Source organism: Chanodichthys erythropterus, chromosome 17 (genome assembly GCF_024489055.1).
Source record: "Chanodichthys erythropterus isolate Z2021 chromosome 17, ASM2448905v1, whole genome shotgun sequence".
NCBI classification, from domain to species: Eukaryota; Metazoa; Chordata; class Actinopteri; order Cypriniformes; family Xenocyprididae; genus Chanodichthys; species Chanodichthys erythropterus.
This window is the reverse complement of record NC_090237.1, coordinates 17,393,483-17,419,266: the sequence shown is the minus strand read 5'-3', so window position 1 is coordinate 17,419,266 and position 25,784 is coordinate 17,393,483. Positions and strand designations below refer to the sequence as shown.

The 25,784-nt window shown below is 36.5% G+C and overlaps 1 protein-coding gene across 2 annotated transcripts; it reads left to right on the top strand.

Annotated features, from left to right (window-relative positions):
- Positions 1-2,695: 2,695 nt before the first annotated feature.
- On the top strand, positions 2,696-25,784 carry pipox (pipecolic acid oxidase). 2 transcript variants are annotated; one of them, XM_067365465.1, is made up of 8 exons: positions 2,696-2,803; positions 3,011-3,159; positions 6,739-6,952; positions 10,400-10,582; positions 13,207-13,359; positions 14,645-14,794; positions 19,811-19,886; positions 23,529-25,784. In XM_067365465.1, the coding sequence occupies exons 1-8, from the start codon at positions 2,696-2,698 to the stop codon at positions 23,657-23,659; spliced, it is 1,164 nt and encodes a 387-aa protein (XP_067221566.1). In that variant the 3' UTR covers positions 23,660-25,784. The 2 variants fall into 2 exon arrangements, with proteins under 2 accessions (XP_067221566.1, XP_067221567.1); XM_067365466.1 differs by lacking the exons at positions 2,696-2,803; positions 3,011-3,159 and adding an exon at positions 5,948-6,058.

The window sequence follows — 25,784 nt, the reverse complement described above, 5'->3', positions numbered from 1 at the left end:
TGTAACGACGCCTCCCCCTCGTTTAGATTAACTTGCGGTGTCCGATTTATAAACGAATCGTTCTTTTCAATGAATCTGTTAAACTGATTCAAAAACCTCTGACCGAATCGATCAAAGTCAACAACTAAATTAGTTATTTTTTATTAGTTAAATCATGGCTGCAACAAACTAAAATTACAATAAATTCATATACACAAAAATGCCAGAGTGTACATAATTCATTAATCAAAATGTATTACTACTATTATTATAATATCAACTAGGCCTACTATTATTTGAAAAATATTGCAAGTCTTCTTTTTTATTGACAGTGTTCTCCAAATTGATATAGCCTAGTCCTTGGTCTCGTGGAGAAAATAAATTAAAGGTGCCCTAGAATCAAAAATTTAATATACCTTGGCATAGCTGAATAACAAGAGTTCAGTACATGGAAAAGACATACAGTACATTGAGTTTCAAACTCCATTGTTTCCTCGTTCTTACATAAATCTCATTTGTTTAAAAGACCTCTGAAAAACAGGCGAATCTCAACATAACACCGACTGTTACGTAACAGTCGGGATCATTAATATGTACACTCCCAATATTTGCATATGCCAGCTCATGTTCAAGGCATTTGACAAGGGCAGCGAGTATTAATGTCTGGTTCTGTGCACAGCTGAATCATCAGACTAGGTAAGCAAGCAAGAACAATAGCGAAAAATGGCAGATGAAGCAATAATAACTGACATGATGATTAGTGATATTTGTGAATTGTCTTTTTAAATGTTTTGTTAGCATGTTGCTAATGTACTGTTAAATGTGGTTAAAGTTACCATCGTTTCTTACTGTATTCATGGAGACAAGAGCCGTCGCTATTTTCATTTTTAAACACTTGCAGTCTGTATAATGCAAAAACAAATCTTCATTCTTTATAAATCTCTCCAACAGTGTGTAATGTTAGCTTTAGCCACGGAGCACAGCCTCAAACTCATTCAGAATCAAATGTAAACATCCAAATAAATACTATACTCACATGATCCGACGCATACATGCAGTATGCATGACAAACATCTTGTAAAGATCCATTTGAGGGTTGTATTAGCTGTGTGAACTTTGTAAAGGGGAGGGAGCGTGCGATTTAAAGGGGCCACAGTCTGAATCGGTGCATAGTTAATGATGCCCCAAAATAGGCAGTTAAAAAAATGAATTAAAAAAAAATCTATGGGGTATTTTGAGCTGAAACTTCACAGACACATTCAGGGGACACCTTAGACTTATATTACATCTTGTAAAAACTGGTTCTAGGGCACCTTTAAATTTGGCATGGATCCTGACCATTTCTTCTTGTGAATGTAGATTTTTTCCCACATAAAACTGGAACGCTTAAAGGGTTAGTTCACTCAAAAATGAAAATAATGTCATTTATTACTCACCCCCATGTCGTTCCACACCCGTAAGACCTTCATTCATCATCGGAACATAAATTAAGATATTTTTATTAAATCCGATTGCTCAGTGAGGCCTCTACAGCAATGCTATTGTAACTCTCAAGATCCATAAAAGGTACTAAAAACATAAAACAGTTCATGTGAGATCAGTGGTTCTACCTTAATATTAAAAAGCGACGAGAATACTTTTTGTACAAAATAGCGACTTTTCAACAATATAGTGATGGGTCGATTTCAAAACTGCTTCATGAAGCTTCAGAGCTTTACGAATCGAATCAGTGATCCCCTATCAAACGGCTAAACTGCTGAAATCACGTGACATTGGCACTCGATTCACTGATCCGATTCGTAAAGCTCCGAAGCAGCGTTTTGAAATCGCCCAACACTATATTATTGAAAAGTCGTTATTTTGTTTTGTTTTTTGGCGCACAAAAAGTATTCTTTATAATATTAAGGTAGAACTATGAACTCACATGACTGTTTTAAATATGTGTAATTTGTGTTCTGAAGATGAACGAAGGTTTTACGGGTGTAGAACGACATGAGTGTGAGTAATTAATGACATTATTTTTATTTTTGGGTGAACTAACTCTAACTCCCCGATACAATCAAGACGCTTTTCGATGCAATGGGCGTCATTGCGTCATGAATATATTAATATATAATGGTTCTTTAAACGAACTGGGGTGGGTTTCCCTGGAGCCATGTAGAGAGGTATGGCTCTGGGTTTCCCATACAACGACATAACTGGCTGCATCGTTGCGTTGAACAAATCAATTAAGGTCACTGTCAACTGTCAAACAACTGTTTCCTAAAGCCGTATTGTCAAACTAAAACATGTAAATGACATTTGTATATATTCAAAATAAAAGATATACATTGTACTTAATGTCAGCTTGCTTATTTTGCTCAAGTTAAGGATTTAAGTCCACATGTCATAAAAACAAGAAACTGTCCTTCTAACCACAGCTCGAGAGCTGTTGTTCAAACCACACACGATGCAGTTTGCGAATGTTCGTTTGAACGATGGTTTCGGGAAACACCAAATCGTTGAACTATGTTAGTAACGACGGAACTTGCGATGTTAGTTGGCTAACGATACTTTTGGGAAAACTTCGGTGTGCTATTAACCCAGAAGGCGGTTCATACATTCATACATCATGGTTACATAAGTGAAACCGGAGAACTTTGAACTAATACGAAAAGTAGGTCACGGCAACTTCATCGTGTTTGTGTGTCAGAAGAATCTCACAAGAGAGCTGGAAATGTCGTCTGAAGTGCACGACTGTATCGTCATTGGCGCAGGAATCCAGGGGTCCTGCACTGCCTATCATCTGGCCAAAAACAAGCAGAAAACTCTACTACTGGAGCAGGTCGGTTACAGCATGATTTGCAGATTTATGATTCATTCCCTTAATTCTAAATTACAAAACAAATGTTATCAAGGCAGAATACTCACCAAAGCAGTAAGAAAATTGTAAAATTCTTGCATAACGTGGAATCGACTGTTGTAGTTTCATTAAAATAAGGCAATGCATATACAGTATTATAGTGTTCTTTGAAATTCCCCTTTTCCTCAGTTTGTTCTGCCCCACTCCAGAGGGAGCTCTCATGGCCAGACCAGGATCATCCGGAAAGCCTATGAGGAAGATTTCTACGCACAGATGATGCAGGAAAGCTATGAGCTCTGGTCTCAGCTTGAGAAAGAAGCAGGTGTTGAGCTGTACAGGTGAGTGCTTGTAAGCATCCAAGGAAGAATGATGAAATTTTCTATCCCCTTTATGCAACATACATAGAAACTTGTCATAGCCCTCATCATAACTCTGTAGGGGCATTTTCATTCTAGTCCATGAGCATCATCCACAGACTGAGGGGCACACTTGTTTTTCCAGAGGTGTAATGGATCACAAGTGGATCAAGCCCACTCAGCCTTGATGCAGAATCAGTCGCCTTCCTCTTTCAGTCGCCGCTATCCATCTCAGCTCTCTGACGGATGGGTCCTGATGAGAGGCCACCTGTGCCCTTGAGCATCTCAGAGACTGCTGGGCAGGGAGTCAAAAATGTGTGGAAGGTTTTGAAGAATGCTGGATTTGTCCTGTTCTTTTCTTCTTATATAGAAATGTACACTACATAGATGGCACTTGATTTCCGAAAGGGTTGCAGTTGTTATCACTGGTTTGGTCAAGATTAGTATTCACTTGGGTAGGAGTGTCTGTTGTGTAAATGTTGGGGGTTTTGCAAAGTCATTCACGTCGGATGCATCTGTCAAAAAACCCATTGGAGTAAACGTTCAGTGCCTTCCAAAAGTTTAAAAACACTCTTAAGCAAAATGGGGTTTTGGACAATAAATCCTTATCATTTTTTGTAGTAAGTGGCTTGCTATTGTCATTTAAGAGCAACATTAATGATTTTCCTTTTTTTGATTGCATATGGCAATCAGCATTATCTTAAAGGGTTAGTTTGAAATCAGCCTTCACTAGATATTGTTGTATAAAGTCATTATTTAGTTTTTTTGCCAAACAAAAAGTATTCTCGTCACTTTATAAAATTAAGGTTGAACCACTGTAGTCACATGAACTGTTTTAAATATGTCTTTAGTAGCTTTATGGGCATTTGAAAGTTAAATTAACTTGCTCTCAATGCAGGCCTCACTGAGCCATCAGATTTTATCAAAAATATCTTAATTTGTGTTCTGAAGATGAACGAAGGTCTTACAGGTGTGGAACGACATGAGGGTGAGTAATTAAAGGTGCCCTAGAACATCTTTTTAAAAGATGTAATATAAGTCTAAGGTGTCCCCTGAATGTGTCTGTGAAGTTTCAGCTCAAAATACCCCATAGATTTTTATTTTATTCATTTTTTTAACTGCCTATTTTGGGGCATCATTAACTATGCACCGATATATAGGTTGCGGCCCCTTTAATTCTCGTGCTCCCCCGCCCCCAGAGCTCGGCGGTTGCCTTAAACAGCATAAACACAGTTCATACAGCTAATATAACCCTCAAAATGGATCTTTACAAAGTGTTCCTCATGTCTAATCACGTAAGTATGGTATTTATTTGGATGTTTACATTTGATTCTGAATGAGTTTGATAGTGCTCCGTGGCTAACGGGCTAATGCTACACTTTTGGAGAGATTTATTTATTGTGTTTATGCATTATACAGACTGCAAGTGTTTAAAAATGAAAATAGGCTCTTGTCTCCATGAATACAGTAAGAAACAATGGTAACTTTAACCAAATTTAACAGTACATTAGCAACATGCTAACGAAACATTTAGAAAGACAGTTTACAAATATCACTAAACATATCATGTTATCATGGACGCTCCATCTGCCATTTTTCGCTATTGTTCTTGCTTGCTTACCTAGTCTGATGATTCAGCTGTGCACAGATCCAGACGTTAATACTGGCTGCCCTTGTGTAATGCCTTGAACATGAGCTGGCATATGCAAATATTGGGGGCGTACACCCCGACTGTTATGTAACAGTCGGTGTTATGTTGAGATTCGCCTGTTCTTCGGAGGTCTTTTAAAAAAATGAGATTTAAATAAGAACGAGGAAACAATGGAGTTTGAAACTCAGTGTATGTCTTTTCCATGTACTGAACTCTTGTTATTCAACTATGCCGAGGTAAATTCAATATTTAATTCTAGGGCACCTTTAATGACATCATTTTTGGGTGAACTAACTTTAAATGATAATTTAGGATAGCTCTAAAGGAAATGGGGTCAGTAAGATTTTTTTCATCTTTTCGAAATAAGTATCTTATTTTCACCACTGCTGCATTTATTTGTTAAAAAATACAGTAAAAACAGTGATATTGTGAAATATTATTACAATATAAAATAGTGTTTTTATATGTAAAAAATATATTTTAAAATGTAATTTATTCCTGTGATGGCAAAGATGAATTTTCAGCAGCCATGCTTCAATGTCACATGATCCTTCAGAAATCAATTTAATATGCTGATTTTGGTTATTGTCATTATTATCAATGTTGAAAACTGTTGTGTAAACTGTGGTAAATTTTTTCAGAATTCATTGATGAATAGAAAAAAAAAACAATTTATTTGAAATATAAATCTGACACTTTTTAATGCATCTTTGCTAAATAAAAGTATAAAATCTTACTGACCCCAATCCTTTCAATGGTGTACATATCAAATTCAGTCATTTTTTTGTGCTGCATTTCTCTCCGATACGGTAGGAAATTAGCTAAATAAAATGTGGAGGATGTAAGATGATTGACAGGGAAGTTTACGGTGACTGGATGCGACAGAGAGATTATCGATTATTAGTTTACAGATGCTTTATTATAAATAGTCCTATTCATAGTATGTATTGAATTCAGTGTCATAGTTTATGTTGTCCTTTACCAGTGCAAAGTCCTCACAAAATAATGAATTTATGCTGATATTGTGCAAAACCCCACTTTGCCTAGGGTGCTTCCAAATACTACAATATTATGCATATAATTAAGAGATTGAATTAATTAAGGTTACGATCACTGTTACAGTTGCTGTTCCGACTCGTCTTTTTGATTAATTTTCTTTTTACATCAGATGAGATGCTGCTACCAGCTTGAACCACCAACTGTTATTGTACCCAGAGAGCTGCCAAGAAGGTCAGAATTCATAATAAAGCTGTGACAGACAGCATAATGATAAATTTAGCTTTAGTTGAAGTGTGCAACGAAGGTCAAAATAAATGAGGATTCTGCAATTACAGACGTTCCTAGACTGGATTAGATAAAACCCCCTAGGTAGTTAAAAGCAGTAGGCAATTTTAAGGTTGTGTAAGGAAATTCCATGCGTGTTTTAAAATGACAAAGTAAAAGTACATCTTTGAAACACTAATTTACCTCAGAAAAGATCTTGCCCCACCATGATGTGACCCACCCCTGTTGCTATTAGGGACAAGCGCATTGATAAATGTGACATGGAGACCTTCTTTCAGTGTACCCAATCAAACACACACACGCAGTGGGGGATTCAGTCATAAAAATCTCTGATGAATGACTTGAACCTGTGAACTCGTGCTGCCCATGCATCATGATGGCTGGCAGATGAAGTAGGCCTTGAAAAACAGTATCCACAGAAAACAGCACGACCATCTATCACATATTGTTGATTTAAAACCTGTGTTCTCAACCTCTCATCCATAGTGCCATAACTCCTCAGATTAAGACACCTGCATCACAAGCACTTTTCAAAATTTACACATGCCTCAAAGCACTTCCACCTAAATCAAGGTTCAGCTGTTCAACATGGACATGTAAGTCATCTTATGAACTTCCCTTCGCAGGTGCACAGGCCTACTGGTTATGGGTCCAGAGAATGCCAAGGGTTTCTCATGCCTAAAGGCCACTATGCAAAGGCACAAGATTCCCACAGTGGTTTTGGAGAAGCAGGAGTTCAGCCAGCACATTCCCAACGTGAATCTCACTGATGGGAACGGAGCGCTGATGGACACCCTTGCCGGCGTGCTGTATGCGGACAGAGCCCTCCGAGCTGTACAGGTCAGCTGATTATAATATACACTGTACAAAAGTTAAGGATTTTTTTAAAGGAAAATAGATACTTTTAATCAGTAAGCACACATTAAATTGATCAAAAGTGACAGTAAAACATTTATAATGTTAGAAAAGATTTAATTTCAAATAAATTTTGTTATTTTGAACTTTCTGTTCATCAAAGAATCCTGAAACAATGTGTTATGATTGTGCACCAAATCAACATATCATGTGACATTGAAGACTGGAGGCTAATGGCTGCTGAAAATTCAACTTTGCTATCATAGTATAAAAAATAAACTGTAAAATATGTTAAAATAGAAAACAGTTATTTTAAATTAAAGTGTTAGTTCACCCAAAAAATGTAAATTCTGTCATTTATCACTGTCCCTCATGTCGTTCCATACCTGAAAGACCTTCGTTCATCTTCAGAACACAAATTAAGATATTTTTGACAAAATCCGATGGCTCACTGAGGCCTGCATTTACAATTTTAATTTACACTTTCAAATACCCAGAAAGGTACTAAAGTTATATTTAAAACAGTTCATGTGACTAAAGTGGTTCAACCTTAATGTTATGAAGTGTAGAGAATCATTTTAGTGCACCAAAAAAAAAACAAAATAACGACTTTATTCAACAATATCTAGTGATGGGCGATTTCAAAACACTGCTTCATGAAGCTTCGAAGCTTTAAGAATCTTTTTGTTTCGAATCAGTGGTTCGGAGCGTGTATCAAACTGCCAAAGTCACATGAACTATTGAAATTTCAAACACTTATGACGTAACAAAGCCTCGTTTACTGAAATCACGTGACTTTGGCAGTTTGATACGCGCTCCGAACCACTGATTCAAAGCAAATGATTCGTTAAGCTTCGAAGCTTCATGAAGCAGTGTTTGAAATCACCCATCACTAGATATTAGGGGTGTGACGAGATCTCGTGTCACGAGATCTCACGAGACTGTGACGAGATTTCTCGTCGAGGCGAAAAGTAGTCTCGTGATGTTGCCATGACAGAGTGGTTAGGATGATTAGGAAAGAATATTCCACCGCTACGTTTACATTACGCCTCCACTGTCGTTGTGCTTTGTATTTAAATAAAAAACATTTAATTCAGTTGGATAATGGTCGCCGCCGCGCCATATTTACAGAGTACGCGCGATTGCTGAAAGTGAAAGTAAACGCGAGCGCGCATTCAAACGCGATTTCAATACCCCGCATTTTGAAAGCGGCTCCCTGATGAATGCAAGTATCTCTCAATACAAAAGCTATTTTAGGCTGGGCAGTGTAGTTGTAACCATCACTTAGCTCTGTATCAAAGAAAAATTTGGTCTTATTTGCACTTTGAATATTGAGAGAGATTATGGATTATGTAAAGTGTTACCATGAAAACGAATAACAGTTTTCTCTTAATCTTATTAAGCACAAACAATAAGGTTTCATTTGTTAACATTAGTTAATGCACTGTAAACTATGAACTAACAATGAATGGCTATTTTTATTAACTAACATAAACAAAGATTAATAAATAGAATATATTGCTCAATGTTAGTTGATGTTGGTTAATACATTAATGTTAATAAATGAGACCTTATTGTTACCATTTTTATTTATACTGTTTTTATTTCTATGATCAGTTTTTGGAAGGAGTTCAGTTAGGAGGTCAAAAGTTGTAGAAGCTCATAAATCATGTACAGTAAGGTCTGAAGAGACTGAAATCATACAGAAGAGAAGTCAGTCAGTTGAGTTAGTGGCAAAACCTTTTACAGTACTTGAGTGTCTTTTACTGCATATGATAATTCACACTCATAAAGTAGAACTGAAATGACATTCATTACAAGATGATTAGTTAAAACATTTCAAATACACCTGCAGAGTATTTTTTTCTAGTCATGTATTTCACCATTGAGGATTTCTTAAAAATAGTGTGTAAAAATCTTGTCTCGTCTCGTCTCGTGAACTCAGTCTCGAGTCTCGTCTCGTCTCGTCTCGTGAGATACCTGTCTCGTCACACCCCTACTAGATATTGTTGAATAAAGTCGTTATTTTGTTTTTTTTTGGTGCACTAAAATGATTATCTACACTTCATAACATTAAGGTTGAACCACTGTAGTCACATGAACTGTTTAAATATGTCTTTAGTAGCTTTCTGGGCATTTGAAAGTGTAAATTAACTTGTGTCAATGCAGGCCTCACTGAGCCATCGGATTTTATTAAAAATATCTTAATTTGTGTTCTGAAGAGAAACGAAGGTCTTTACGGGTGTAGAACGACATGAGAGTGAGTAATTCATGACAGAATTTTCATTTTGGAGTGAACTAACCCTTTAATATTTCATTATATTACCGTTTTACTGTATTTTTTAATTAAATAATTCAATCTTAATGCACATAAAAATCTTCTATCAAAAGCATAAAAATCTTACTGATCCCAGGCTTCTGAACGGTAGTGTAAAATGAGATTTTTTCTTGTTTTAGTGAACCATATTGTTAAAATATTTATTAAAAAAAATCTCTAGGAGGCTGTTGGAATGTCGCACGTCAATCTTATATTTAGCTTGGCAGCTCAAAGCTATCAGATGCTCATCTAATTATGTATGTGAAATGAATACATTTGCAACCATTCCCAAACCCTGCTTTGGACCGCCTGTGTTTTATCACATCCTCATAGAAGTATCAACTGATATTTTCTCCTCATGGGAGCCACTAGATCAGTTTTAGCTCTCTGTAGCAGAGGCATACAGACTAAAAAAAAATAAAAAAATAACATCATATGAGTTTTGGGTAGACCTTTTATTTGACATATTAGATTCTCTTTAATGAAAAATGCTGTTATAATTACTTAGATTGTTATTTGTGTTGCTAGATAATAGTGTTCAGCTCCATTAAAGTAGTTCAAGTAGTGTGAAATTCAGTGTAGTGTGGAAATAAATCTCTTTAGTGTGTGAGACTCCTAAATGTTCACTGTCAGAACGGCATTGAGAAATGTTCTTTATGTACACAACTGTACTTCAGAATCGCCTTCGCCGTGCTTTTTAAAGCTCTCAAAGATAAGATATGGCTGCAAACTTGCTTGTTAAAGGCTCCTTACACCCTATCTAGGGAATATGGCCGTGCACTTTTATACACAATGCCTCTCTGGATTCAATAAGCTCTGCCTACAGCAGCTACAGAGTGCAGTGATAAGCTCCCTGTTGGCTCTCACTAAGGAAACTCTTTTATTATCTGTTGCCCAAATCTGACCAGCTTTTTCCAGTTTTAACTGATCCCCGTTGACATCCCTCTGTGTCAAATGTAGCTGCTGTTAAATTTTAACCAGGCTTTCCTCACTGCTCTTATTAGGATCTTCTGTCATAGATGAGCTGTTTTGAAGAAGTTGAACATACTGTAGTCAGATTGAAGTGACTTAAATCTGCTTCTGCGTGTGGTGTTTGTCGGCTTGTGTTCTTTCAGAGGCTCTTTCAGTCCAGTGGGGGTGTGATAAAGGATGGGGAGAGAGTGATTGACATTACGCCTGGTGCTGTCGTCACTGTAACCACAGGCTCTGGAGTCTACAGAGGGAGAAACCTGGTGATCACAGCAGGACCCTGGGCAAACACACTCCTGACACACACTGGACTGCAGCTCCCGCTCAAAGTATATACACTCCTACATCCAGTCATCTTCCTTCTTTCATTTACCCACCCTTTTATTCATTCATTCATTCATTTATTCATTCATTTATTCATTCATTCAGCTACTTTCCTTCTTTCTTTCTTTCTTTCTTTCTTTCTTTCTTTCTTTCTTTCTTTCTTTCTTTCTTTCTTTCTTTCTTTCTTACCTTCTTTTTTTGTCCATCCATCCATTTATTTACTAATATCTTTTTTCTTTCTCTTTCTTTCTTTCTTTCTTTCTTTCTTTCTTTTTCATTTTCTTACCTAACTTCTTTTATTTTGTCCATCCATCCATTTATTTAATAATCTTTCTTTTTTTCTTTCTTTCTTTTTCTTTTTCTTACCTACCTTCGTTTATTTTGTCCATCCATCCATTTATTTACTAATCTTTCTTTTTTTCTTTCTTTCTTTTTCTTTTTCTTACCTACCTTCGTTTATTTTGTCCATCCATCCATTTATTTACTAATCTTTCTTTCTTTCTTTCTTTCTTTCTTTCTTTCTTTCTTTCTTTCTTTCTTTCTTTCTTTCTTTCTTTCTTTCTTTCTTTTTCTTACCTAACTTCTTCTATTTTGTCCATCCATCCATTTATTTAATAATCTTTCTTTCTTTCTTTCTTTCTTTCTTTTTCTTTTTTCATTTTCTTACCTACCTTCGTTTATTTTGTCCATCCATTTATTTACTAATCTTTCTTTTTTTTCTTTCTTTCTTTTTCTTACCTACCTTCGTTTATTTTGTCCATCCATCCATTTATTTACTAATCTTTCTTTCTCTTTCTCTTTCTTTCTTTCTTTCTTTCTTTCTTTCTTTCTTTCTTTCTTTCCTTCTTTCTTTTTCTTTTTCTTACCTACCTTCGTTTATTTTGTCCATCCATCCATTTATTTACTAATCTTTCTTTCTTTCTTTCTTTCTTTCTTTCTTTCTTTCTTTCTTTCTTTCTTTCTTTTTCATTTTCTTACCTAACTTCTTTTATTTTGTCCATCCATCCATTTATTTAATAATCTTTCTTTTTTTCTTTCTTTCTTTTTCTTTTTCTTACCTACCTTCGTTTATTTTGTCCATCCATCCATTTATTTACTAATCTTTCTTTCTCTTTCTTTCTTTCTTTCTTTCTTTCTTTCTTTCTTTCTTTCTTTCTTTCTTTCTTTCTTTTTCTTTTTCTTACCTACCTTCGTTTATTTTGTCCATCCATCCATTTATTTACTAATCTTTCTTTCTTTCTTTCTTTCTTTCTTTCTTTCTTTCTTTCTTTCTTTCTTTCTTTTTCATTTTCTTACCTAACTTCTTCTATTTTGTCCATCCATCCATTTATTTAATAATCTTTCTTTCTTTCTTTTTCTTTCCTTCTTTCTTTTTCATTTTCTTACCTACCTTCGTTTATTTTGTCCATCCATCCATTTATTTAATAATCTTTCTTTCTTTCACTTACCTACTTTCTTTATTTCAATAATTCACCTTTCATGCATTTTTCATGCATTCATGAATTATTAAATTATTCACCTAATCACCTTCATCCATCTATCCATCATTCATCCATCCACTCTCCTGATCACATTATCTTTTATCTATGCATCTATTTGTTTGTCATATTTATTTCTACACCTAGTTACCCTCTTTATTTTGTCAGTTTATTTATTCATTCTTTCATTTATTTACTTTTTACATCCCTTCATCCATCCAATCATTTTCTCACCTTCTTTCTTCCTTCCATCCATTAAATATTTCTCACATATACATCATTTCTTTTTGTTTCTTTCAATTAATCACCTAATCACATTATGAAAAACCTTTCCATCCATTTGTTATATTTCTTTCTTCACCAACTTACCCCCTTTGTTTAATTTGTTCATTCATTTATTCATTCTCTCATTTACTCACTTTTTCAATCCATCCATTCATTCACCTTCTTCCTTTCTTCCATCCATCCATCATTTAATTTTTTTCACTTTCTTTCTTTCTTTCTTTCTTTCTTTCTTTCTTTCTTTCTTTCTTTCTTTCTTTCTTTCTTTCTTTCTTTCTTTCAATGCATCATGGAACAATATATCAGTGTGAAATGTTTGGGTTTGGAAAACAGAGCGTGGGAATATATAAAACATACTGACTACCAGCCATAGCTTGTGAAACACACACAGCCAAATATAGATTGATCTGGATTACACCCCTGGGCAGAATGAAAAGTGAGTTATTTGTGAATGTACAGAAACCACCCTATATTCACCCACCAATCCTATAAACAGCTTCCAGAGTCTCCAGTCCACAGAGATCTCTTATGTGTCACACACCATGAGAGAAGTGATGGAAAAAGTATTCTGTGTTAGTTAAACTCCGAATTGGACCTAGAATTGGAATTGCATTTTTTCAGGATAGCACAGGCTTGAAAGTCTGCGCTTGGGTGATCACGACAATATATGAGCAATGAATTTGTGCACTGGTGAATTTTTATGGTCTCTGAATGAGAAGGCAGGCTGGACTATTCTGAGCTACCAATTTCTTACTCCTTAATACATTTACCCTGATGTGAGTTCAATATCAATGTTTATATTCATTTTTAATTAACATTGCTCGTATTTTGTTTTTTATCTTTAATTTGGATCATTTCTTTCTGTGCAGGTTGTAAAGATTAACGTATGCTACTGGAAGGAGAAGATCCCAGGCACCTATAGTGTCGGCCAGCGTTTTCCATGTTTTATACAGATGGAGCCGAAAGAAGGGGAATATGACATTTACGGCCTCCCGTCCAATGAGTATCCAGGACTAATGAAGGTGAGTGACAGGAGGGTTGTTGTTTTTAAAAGAACAGGTTTAGTTGGAGCCATGGCCAAGTGGTTAGCTAACCTGTGGTGCAAGTCTGGCTTGCGTCATTCCGGATCCTGTCAGTGTTGTTATAAAACTAACATATTAGATTCTAAAACTATTAATAATAGATTCCGTTCAATGAAATATAGCTGAAATAAAATATAAATATGACATGAACAACTTGAAAAACTTGACAAAAATTGGCTAGTGAGATATCTAAGATAAGTTTGTTGAAGTACTGAAATCACTAAAACTGAAATGAAAATAAATTAAAGCTAAATAGAAATATAATATAATGTAAAATATAAAACCTATATAAAATATAAAAAATAACCCTGGTTACTGTCCATGCCAAGTTTCACTAAAAAAGAAATTGATAAAAATGTACAAAATACAATTTAAACCCCATCTTCAGGGGCCATTCACACAGAATGCGTTTTTCCGTTGCACTGCACTACTTTTCCATTGTTTTCTATGGAAACATGCACTAGACGAACGTGTTTGACCATTGCACTCGTGTCTCATGTCCTATGGCGCTCAAGTTAAAAGTTGTTCAACTTTTTAAAGAAGTTAAACATGTGTCGAGTTTTTAACATAAAAAAAAACATGTTTTGTGTGAACAGCCCCTATTTTACTTTTCCCATTTTTTTTTTTTTTTTTTTTTTTTTCAATTTAAAAAAGCACTTTTCCTTGGCAACAATAGATATAGCCTATTCTAAACCACCATATCAATATGTACCACAGACCATTGCGTTAATGTAACCGCCTGCCAACATCTCATAAAAATCCGCGTAGATTCAACACCATAGTTTTCCTCCTTTGTTAATTAATCCACAATTCCCTCATGTAGAAATACAATACACATCCCCACTCAGAGAGCTTTCAGAGATCGAGTACATCAGTGATTCTATAGCTCTCCGAATGGTTGCATGGTCCTTGATGCTTTTACAGAAGCAGGGAAGCAGCACTCTCCTCTGGTCTGTGTTCTCCCGGTACTAATGGCTCGGTTTCAGCATGCGGGAGAGCCCAGCAGGAGTCTTCAGTCTCATCACACTTAGCAAGGCTGAATGGGAGAGCACAGATGGCTGTGTCATGTTAGATGCATTATGTCTGCTCTAGTCGCTGGAGCCTGGCTTCTGCACATATATCTGCTGCTCCTCCAAGCATACCGAGCAGCGGATCACAGATCCGTAATGTATCATAGGTCAGTTTGTCTTTATGGATCATAGTGTGCGCGCATGTGTCTGAGCAGGTGTGTTACCACATGGGCAGCGAGACTGAACCGGATGAGCGAGATAAACAGACGGATAGAGGGGACATCGATATTCTCATGCGCTACGTCACCCGCTGTCTCCCTGGGCTGGTGCCAGTGCCTGCTGTGGTGGAGAGCTGCATGTACACGGTGAGTGACTTCATTGCTCGTCCTTAGGTGCTGTCACTGATCTGCCACTGTGTGTCCCAGACCAAACTTTCTTTCTTATTTGAGGAGAGAAGAAAGATATTTGAATGCATGTCTCATATTTTATTCTGACGTGCCATTTGATTGAATGGTTGCTGGAATTGAACCAAGCCATTTATTTCAGTTCTACTTGGGTTTGAAATTGATTTTTTTGTTCTGGACTTCTAGACACTTGGAATTATGCTGTCTTAATCTGACACGACCTGACATGGTGAAAAGTGGTTAAAGTTATTTCTAATCAGAAATTACCATGACGGGATATTTTGTGGATATTTTGCTTGATTACTTTTTCTAAGGCCCATGTCTGTGATGTCACATGGGTGAATACATTTGCATATAACTGCCTCTCGAGCAAGACATTGACAAATAGTTTTACATTATCAATCCATAAGCCCCGGGACAAACATGACAAACGTTCACTTTGACACGACCCATTTAAATAGATAATTTGCATCTCTGTACACACTTCAGAAGGATCCCAAATTAAATCAGACTGGCAAATTTCTAAAATTATGAATGAATCAGTCATCACAAACTTCTGGAAATTAAAAAAACTGGTGGAATATTGATTCTGATTGGCTGCGATTCGTGATTAGCCAGTTGTTTTGTTTAAATTAAGGATTGCAGAAATGACTACACCCTAGATTTAATTCAACAAATGTATAATATTCTAGTACTTAGTATGCCCTCCATAATTTTGAATATACTGCTCTGACCCTTCTTGGCACGGAGTGTACAAGTTCATGACAAATTGTCACATCTGTCCTGTTTAACTCCTGGATGATGAGCTCCTTAAATGCTCTGATCTTTAATGGGGAGTGTTGCTCAACTCGTCTCGACAGAATCCCCCACAGGCGCTCAAGAGTGTTAAGACTGAGTGCAATACATGTCCACGGAAGGGTTTTCACCTTGGGAGAATGCATATCCTCATTGTCATGTTGAAAAATGGCCAACAATGCAGGGAATGAGGAAAGGGTAACCTCTTCTGTTTCAAGATTGTGCATTAAATTACACAGCGGTGTGGGAATTAATGACAGCATTGATAAAGCACAACTCCCTCACAACTTCAGCACTCATACATCCCTATATAAGAGCTTTACTACCACTGAACTTTACTGTGGGAACCAGACACTTTTCACTGTACTCCTCCTCTAGCAACACCATAACATTTTAGATGCTATTAGATCCAAAATGATTGATTTGGTCTCATGAGACCAGAGTATTGATTCCCAGAATCTATATTTTGTAAATATGGGCTTTGGAAATGGCTAACTGACTTTATTGTGCTTTGGCTACAGTAGGTAGTTCCAGTGAGAATAACAACATCCATGCATGTCATTTCTGCAGGCTGCATCTTACTCTGTGAGATAAAAAGTCACTCTTTTCATAGCTTTTGCTGGCTCTGAGACACCCGCTTGGTATTTCTCCTGCTCTTTGTCTAGCAAAAAAAAAAAAAAAATCCCTCATCACTAAATGAAAGCTTAAAATGAAGGCCTGATTATTTCAGGGGCCTTGTCACAAGTCCATTGTTTTTAATTTCTGTGTTACTTTTGCTATATTTTCACACTCAAAACAATGATTTGGCAATCCTCTTGTACTACTCTCCTCTTTTGTGCTAAGAAATCAGTCTCCTGACAGTTCTCTCACAAGAGCTTCTATTGTTGTCAGCATTAAGTCTGAGAATGATTCAGTGAGCTATATAACACTTTTAAATGTCAAGAAATTACTTCTCTTTAAATGTTTTGATTCAACATCCTTACCTGTTGATCAAACATTGCCTTGAACTTACACCAGAAAATTTTGTTTTATTTAGTAACTTTTAGGAGGGTGTACTTATTTTTTCTACTCAACATTTTATCACCTTGATAAGATAATCTTATTTTTCCTGAATAATTTTGACATGCTTCTTTGGTAATTGATTAAGCAGACTTGCTGGAACATTATATATCTAAAGAACCCTTACTTGTCTTCTAAGTAATTGAGTAATTGCTGACTTTCAGAAGTTTCAGAGGGGGTGGACTCATTTATGCTGTGCACTGTATGCCACAGTCAACCGCTGCCGCTCATTTAGTTTTGCTGGTTATGTTTATTTTATGATTAAAGTTATGTTTAACGTTTGCCGGTTCCTGCCTCCTTCTTCCCCGAACTTGAAATTTCAGTTACATTTCAGTTGAACTTCCTTTAAATTCACATTATTTTATTTAATTCTAAAGAAACAGCTGCAACTGCTGCATTACCACTCATACATGTCACTTTATTAGACAAATTAAAGGTAATGCAACACTGTTTTACTTGGTCAAAACAATCAGTCATACTAAAAATACATAGAATATCATATTAATAAAAGCTGGATGACTTGTGTTGCTAAATGGCATCCATCCGTTCATTCTAAAATATATAGTATGACAGAAAAAATGCTGTATTACTGTTACTTCACATTAAGCTCTTTCCGATTATGCCACGTTACCCACAAAATAGCGTTGTCTCTGAGGCATGGTACAAAACGTGTTACTCATGGTAAATCAAGAAATTCAAACAATAAGACTAACCGTGTTGAGCTATATAACAATTAGTTTTCTGTTGATAAAGATGTCCAAACAGTTGCTCACCTGTCTAATAAAACACATAATATATTAAACAGTCTTTGGTATTTCCATGGTTTCTATGGAAGTAAAACAGAAAATCAAGGATAACACAGATATGATGTCATTGAGAGGCGATGCAATGAAATGGACGTACACTGGTTAAAACTGCGTATTTCTCTGGATTTAAACATTGTTGGAAATATATGGGACAATTCAACAAAAGTAAATTATTCTAGTGGTTTTTGGATATTGTTTGGATATCTGTGTACTGGTGCCTTTAACGAGCACAGTGCTTGAAGTGGAAAAATAAAAGTGCCGGTACTCCCGATGCTCAGTTCAAAACGCATTCCTGAAAAAGGGAGGGCATGGCAGGCTTCCGTACATGCAACATGTCAAAAGTGTCGGTACGCAACAACAACAAAAAAAGTACATTCTCTCTGAGCAGTTTTTTAGTTTTTAATTTCTGCATGGCCACGCAAAGTTTCCATCCAGATGGCTGAAATGAAAAAATAATACAAACACAGCTTACAAATGCAAGGTACAATCACATCAAACATGAAAAGGACACAACCTAAATCCTTTATGAACTGCCCTTGACTGCCCTGTCAGGAGATCCACAGAACGCCGGTGAGCACACAGAGATAAAGTTCAGTATTAAAGCAAGAAACTGAGTGGAACCGTATAAAGCAGTTACCTAGAAGCATGCTGCACAGAGCGGCCTCCTTCGATACAATCTACAGAACAACATCTTAGTCAGCCAACCACAGTATCGATTATTTTCATACTTCAATGGAAAAATACACAAGTGGCATGAAATGAATCAAAACAATAATTTCTGCTGAACTGGTCTCTGTTTGTTGTAATCAGAAATGACATTATTTTAGGATGAAAAATGGAAAAAACTTCTTTAGAAACAAAACTTTTTTACACTGCTGTTCAAAATGCTCATCAAGGCTGCATTTATCTGATACAGTAAAATATACCCACTGAATGTATTTTAAAATATAATTTATTCCTGTGATCAAAGCTGAATTTTCAGCATCATTACTCCAGTCTTCAGTGTCACATGATCCTTCAGAAATTTTTTTGATGTGCTGATTTGGTGTACTAGAAACATTTACTGTATTATTATTATTATCAATGTTGAAAACTGTTGAGCTGTTTAATATTTTTGTGGAAACCATGATACGTTCTCTTATGAATGCAAAATTCAAAAGAACATTTTGAAATAGAAATCTTTTCACTGTATCAATGTAAAAATCTTTACTATCACTTTTGATCAATTTAATGTGTCCTTGCTGAATAAAAGGGTTAGTTCACCCAAAAATGAAATTTCTGTCATTAATTACTCACTCTCATGTTGTTCCAAACCCGGAAGACCCTCGTTCATCTTCAGAACACAAATTAAGAAGAAGTTTTTTTATCCTGAATTAATTACCACATTCAAGGTCCAGAAAAGTAGTAAAAACATTGTTAAAATAGTCACCATGACTACAGTGGTTCAACCTTAATGTTATGAAGCGTCGAGAATACTTTTTGTGTGCAAAAACAAAAATAATGACTAATTCGTCTCTCCCCAGTCATTCTCCTACGCTATTATGTCGCAGCGCTACCAGGTTCTCTGTCAGAACGCAGACTCAGTATTGGCAGACGCTGTACACGTGAGCAGCACGACACATGGGTGTGATACCAACACAGGAGCCGGCCAATACTGACCCAGCGTACAGATGTAAACACAGAAGCGTTGTACTGTGTTCACTGCGTCAACTGCATAGGAGACTGACAAGGGAGAGACGAATTTATTGAATAAAGTTGTTATTTTTGTTTTGTTTTTGCACACAAAAAGTATTTTCATTGCTTCATAACATTAAGGTTGAACCACTGTAGTCACATTGACTATTTTAACGATGTTTTTACTACTTTTCTTTTCTTGAATGTGGTAATTTCGTGCTTTCTATTGAGGATAAAAATTCACATTTCATCAAAAATAGCTTAATTTGTGTTCCGAAGATGAACAAAGGTCTTAAAGGTTTGGGATGACATGAGAGTGAGTAATTAATGACAGAAATTTCATTTTTGGGTGAACTAACCCTTTAATTTCTTTGAACGGTAGTGTACTGTATGTCCCGACGAAGAACTTAATATAATTGTTAGTCATTCCTCCATCACTCATCGGTCAATTTGTTCATTAGCAATTTTAAGGCATGTAGTGGCTTATCTCTTAAGCTTATCTTTAATTTTTAAGTTTAGTTCAAATTTGAGCACTCATAATTCCTGCCTTCTGCATGTTCAGAGTATGAAAAGGGCAAATATTTGCAGAAATAATTACAATCCAGTCTTGATGTTTAACATTCCCTTGCTTCGTTGTTTGTAGGTCACACCAGACCACCACTTCGTCCTTGATTCCCACCCAACCTACGGCAACATCATCATCGGTGCTGGATTCTCAGGTCAGTACGAGCTCTACTGAACTCTTTACACTCCCGTCCCTGTAAAACACAGGCACACGGACTCAGAGAGGTGTCCTAACTTTTTAATGAGGGAATGGAACAGGGTGCTGGTGAAGGACAGGAAGCAAACCCCCCAGTGCGGGGGTCTTTTATCGTTTAATTAAAGGCGGTTGCTGGCTCCCCAGGCTCCTGCGTGCTCCCGAACCCGCCTCTCAGGGGGCCAAAGGGTTCACCTGGCATTTGTTCCATCTGTTCACATCACCTCCTCCTTAGACTAATTATGGGGCTAATTAAATTCTGCTGGTAATCACTTCAGAGAAGCACTGGTTAGCAGCACGGGGCGCGGATAGTGACGTTTGGTGGGAAGTAGGGGTTAGGAAGAGAAAAACAGTACGGCTGAGCGGTATTGTGGCGGCACTGTGTAGCTATTCATCTTGTCTCCAGTTAAAGGAGCTGCTCTGGAGGTGTCACAGGAAGCATTGTGTGGCTGCCTCACTGTGCCGCTACCATCCCATTGCTCTGGCACATCGCACACTAATGATTTATGACATATATTCTTCTGCCTTAATAATACATTACAACTCTGATAGGACCAGAGGAATGCTCACTATTAACCTCTCCCTGCCTCTTCTTATTTTATTGTCTGCCATAATGACAGTGTTTCGCCTTCCCGCTGCTCTCCTGCCCTCAGAGCAGCTGTTGTATTTGCGGCTTGGAAAAAAATAAAGGGTGCGAATTGGATCCGTTTCAGGGGCAAACACACAGACCATAGAGCCTGGGTGGGAAGTTGCCCTTCTTTCCACTCAGAATTTGTCTCAAGCCAAGCTCTGAGCTCAAGGCCCTCCGGTTGCCATGGATACCCAGTCATATCAGTGGGGTTTAAGCAAGAACAGAAGACCCTCCGCACGCACATCTGCCGGTCAAAGCCATATCCACTCACAGACCAGCCTTGCAGACTTCAAACAGCCACCCAATCCGCAGAGGCAAGAGCTGCGAGCGTCAGAGAAGAATGCAGTGCATTTTAAACATCTTACCCAGCTCCATCTCAATCTCACTCTAAAAGGGATAGTTCACCTACAATAAATGAAAATTCTGTCATCATTTACTCAACTGTATTCTTTCTTCTGTGGAGCAGAAGGAGAAATTCTGATTGTGCTGGTGGTTCTTTTCCATGCAGTTACAATAAATGGGGACTGAAGCTTTTCCAAAAAATATGCAAAAGTATTCTAAAAGCAGTCTGTATGACTAGTTTTTATAATCCATGTCTTAGAATAGGGCATAGAATAGCTTTGTGTGAGGAACAGACTGAAATTGAATCATTATTCACTCATGAGTTGAATTTGAGAATCACATCAGTTTGATTTATGCCTAGTTTTGTGAACCTAATCAGCTGATTTATTAAAAAGAAAATCACTTAAAAAAACTATTTGTTCATGAATCAGATATTGGGCCCTATCATACACATGACGCAATGCATCGCCAGGCGCGGGGCAAGTGTTTTTTGCTAGTTTCAGCCCGACGCAGTTATCATTTTCACATCCAATGCCACATTGTTTAAATGGCAAATGGTTCAGTCTTTCCACTTGCAAATTCCGCCATGTAAATAGCAAATCCGCCATGGTGCAACCTCAGTTGGCTTTTAAAGGGAATGTGAGATGAGACTTTGATTGGTTTGTTGCATGTTATGCCCAAAACACACCCATAACTCATTAAGAGATTAGGTACAACCCTTTTGGACCATATGCTGGGTGCGCGATAGATTTTTCTGTTGTTAAACTAGCAAAAGTGGATTTGGACACGCCCTAAGTGCACCTGCGCCATGCACTTCAAACAGATCATTGAAATAGGGCCCATTATTATTATTCTGGTAACACTTTACACTAAGGTTAATTTGTTAACATTAATTAATGTATTAACTAACACAAACTAACCATGAGCAATACATTTGTTACTGTATTTGTTAATCTTTGTTAATTTTAGTTAATAAAAATACAGCTGTTCATTGTTTGTTCATGTTAGTCCACAGTGCTTACTAATGCTTACAAATACAACTCTTGATTTAATAATGTATCAGTAAATGTTGAAATTAACATTAGCAAAGATTAAAAAATGCTGTAGAAGTGCAGTTCATTATTAGTTCATGTTAACTAATGTAGTTAACTAATGTTAACTAATGAACCTTATTGTGAAGTGTTACCATTGTTATTACACTTTAAAAAATGCTGGGTTAAAAACAACCCAAGTTGGGTTGAAAATGGACAAACCCAGCGATTGGGTTGTTTTAACCCAGCAGTTGGGTTAAATGTTTGCCCAACCTGCTAGGTAGTTTTACTTAACTCAAAACTACAGTATTGCTTACTTAAAATGAACCCAAAATATCTTGAAAATTAACATTTATTAATATGTTTAATAAATTAACATTTTAATTTCATTTTAGATTAATTTTACGTCAGCCATATAGTCATTTTCAAACAATAGTTGGGTTAAATGAAACTACCCAGCAGGTTGGGCAAACATTTAACCCAACAGTTTTTATCCCAGCATTTTTTAGTGTATTATTATTATTACTCCCATTAACAAAGGGGAGTTAGGATGGATATCAAGATTTTCAGTAAACATAACTTAAATTTCAGTCTGTTTCTCTCACAAAACTATCATATGGCTTCAAAAGACTGGGAATACTATGAATATTTCATATGGACCACTTTTTAATTATATTTCTATGGTGCTTTTGAGTTCTTTTAGAAGCTTAAACCTTAAACCAAAAGTGACAGTAAAGACTTTTATAATGTTACAAATGATTTATATTTCAAATATAAAGAATCCTGGAATTTGGAATCCTGGAATCTTCATTTTAGAATCCTGTAATTTGGTTTCCAACAAAATTATTAGGCAGCACAACTGTTTTCAACATTGATAATAATAAAAAAAAAATGTTTCTTGAGCATCAAATCATCATATTAGAATGATTTCTGAAGGATCATGTGACACTGAAGACTGGAGTAATGATGCTGAAAATTCAGCTTTGCCATCAAAGGAATTATTTACATTTAAAAAAAAGAAAATTGTTATTTTAAATTGTAATAATATTTCACAATATTACTGTTTAACTGCAGCCTTGGTGAACATAAGAGACTTCATATAAAAACATTGAAAGATCTTAGCGACCCCGAACCTTTGAACAGTAGTGTACATTATTCCAAATTTCGGAATGACAGATGGTTATGGAATGACATGAGGGTGAGTGATAATTACAGAATTTTCATTTTAAACTAAAGCTCTTTAACATGTACAGAACTATGCTGTATAATGAAGCCTCTGATAGTCCTCTCTCTAAGGAGACAAATTTTTTTAATTTACTATAGCACTTTGCCAAAACCCACCCAAAAAAGAATAAATGTCCTATGACAGCAGGTGTGATGGTGCCAGCATGATTGGGTTGTTTTTTTCCTCTATGCTCTCTCATGCAAAGGCTTTCTGAGTCAGACAGTGGACGACAGATTATGGCTATTTATAGAGGGCTGTTGTACATTCCCGTGAGGTTCTTTTACCTCAGTGGATTGAATGAATGTAAACTCCTACCTATGATGATTCACCTCTAAGTAAATATGATTTTTTTTTTCTCTCGTTCTTTCTCCACAGGCCATGGCTTCAAGTTCGGCCCCATCATAGGAAAGGTGCTCTCTCAATTGGCCATGGGGCAGGTTCCCTCACATGACCTCTCACCTTTCCGTATTAAACGTTTCCAGTCCCATGCCAGATCTTCACTTTAAGTCCAAGATCCTACAATCACAATGCTACATTTAATATAATAAAACAGAATGTTAATGTCTGATTAACTGTGCTATGTTAATTCAATGACCAAGAACACTGTAAGGAGGCATGGTCCCTGTGATTTTGCCAAAGTAAGACATGTTCCTGGGTCGACATATTTTGTTGAACCTGGAAGAACATTCCTGTCCGAACATTTAGGGCCCTATTTTAACAATCTAAGCATGGTCTAAAGCTCACGGTGCAAGTGCACTTGGGGCGTGTCCGAATCCACTTTTGCTAGTTTAACAACTAGAAAAAAGTTTGGCGCGCTTGGTCTAAAAGGGTTGTTCCTATTCTCTTAAAGGTGCCCTAGAACTTTTTTTAAAAGATGTAATATAAGTCTAAGGTGTCCCCTTTTTTTTAATTCATTTTTTTTAACTGCCTGTTTTGGGGCATAATTAGAATTGAGCCGATTCAGGGTGTGTGGCCCTTTAAATCTGGTGCTCCACGCCCCAAGAGCTCGCGCTTGCCTTAAACAACATTAAAAAAAAGTTCAAACAGCTAATATAACCCTCAAAATGAATCTTTACAAAGTGTTTGTCATGCAGCATGTCTAATCGCGTAAGTACAGTGTTTATTTTGATGTTTACATTGATTCTGAGTGAATTTGAGGCTATGCTCCATGGCTAACGGCTAATGCTACACTGTTGGAGAGATTTATAAAGAATGAAGTTGTGTTTATGAATTATACAGACTGCAAATGTTTAAAAATTAAAATAGCGACAGTTCTTGTCTCTGTGAATACAGTAAGAAACGATGGTAACTTTAACCACATTTAACAGTACATTAGCAACATGCTAACGAAACATTTAGAAAGACAATTCACAAATATCACTAAAAATATCATGCTATCATGAATCATGTCAGTTATTATTGCTCCATCTGCTATTTTTTGCTATTATCCTTGCTTGCTTACCTAGTCTGATGATTCAGCTGTGCACATCCAGACGTCCTGCCCTTGTCTAATGCCTTTCATAATGTTTGATCATGGGCTGGCATATGCAAATATTGGGGGCGCACACCCCGACTGTTACGTAACAGTCAGTGTTATGTTGAGATTCGCCTGTTCTTCAGAGGTCTTTTAAACAAATGAGATTTATATAAGAAGGAGGAAACAATGGAGTTTGAGACTCACTGAGACTCGTCTTTTCCATGTACTGAACTCTTGTTATTTAACTATGCTGAGCTAAAATTCAATTTTTTAATCTAGGTCACCTTTAATGAGTAATGGGTGTGTTTTGGTCTCATCTCCCATTCCCTTTAAAAAGCCAGTTGGAATTTGCAATCTGAAAAAATTACCGCTTCTCTAGTGAGGAAACAGATTTGCTTGTGCGCGAGGTTAAAGCGTGCGAGCAGACCATCTACGGGATGAGCCGGATTCCACCAAAGCATTTGTATCTTTATGCACACAATAATAATCTTTTACATTGTAATCCTTTTATTTTTATTTTATTTTTTGCGCCTGAACACACCTCGTTTTCAGACCAGCACGTCCATGGGCGCACAAATGGGAGCAAATGCATTTACTATTTAAACAACGCGGCACAGGACGTGAAAGTGATAACTGCGTTGGGCTGAAACTGGCAAAAAACACTTGCGTCCCGCCTGGTGCCGCATTGAGCCGGGTGTATGATAGGGCCCAAAGTCCTAACCATATCCCTACCCCTAAACCTAACCCTAACTATAACTTTCTCCTAAAATAAGAGGTAAATGATAGGTGAATAACACTGATGTAGAAGCACTTAACCCTAGTTGTAAGCCTAAACTTGACATCAACTCTAAACTTGTCTATCATATCTGATTGGTTGATTGGAATGTTGATCCAGGAACATGATCACATTCACCAAGGTGGCATACAAAATTTTTCTAACTGTTTAGTGTCAAGTTAACATGAAACTAAAGATGTTCTTGAGTATTCAACTGGTAAAAACAGTTACAATTTCGCAAATAGATTTTCTTTTGTTAACAGATTGAAGCTGACTTCTACCATCATATTTTACTATAGGAACATGTGAAATGATAAAAAAAATACTACAGTCTTTATATAGACACAAAGATTTGAGTTGATTATGTTCCTAAGCAATA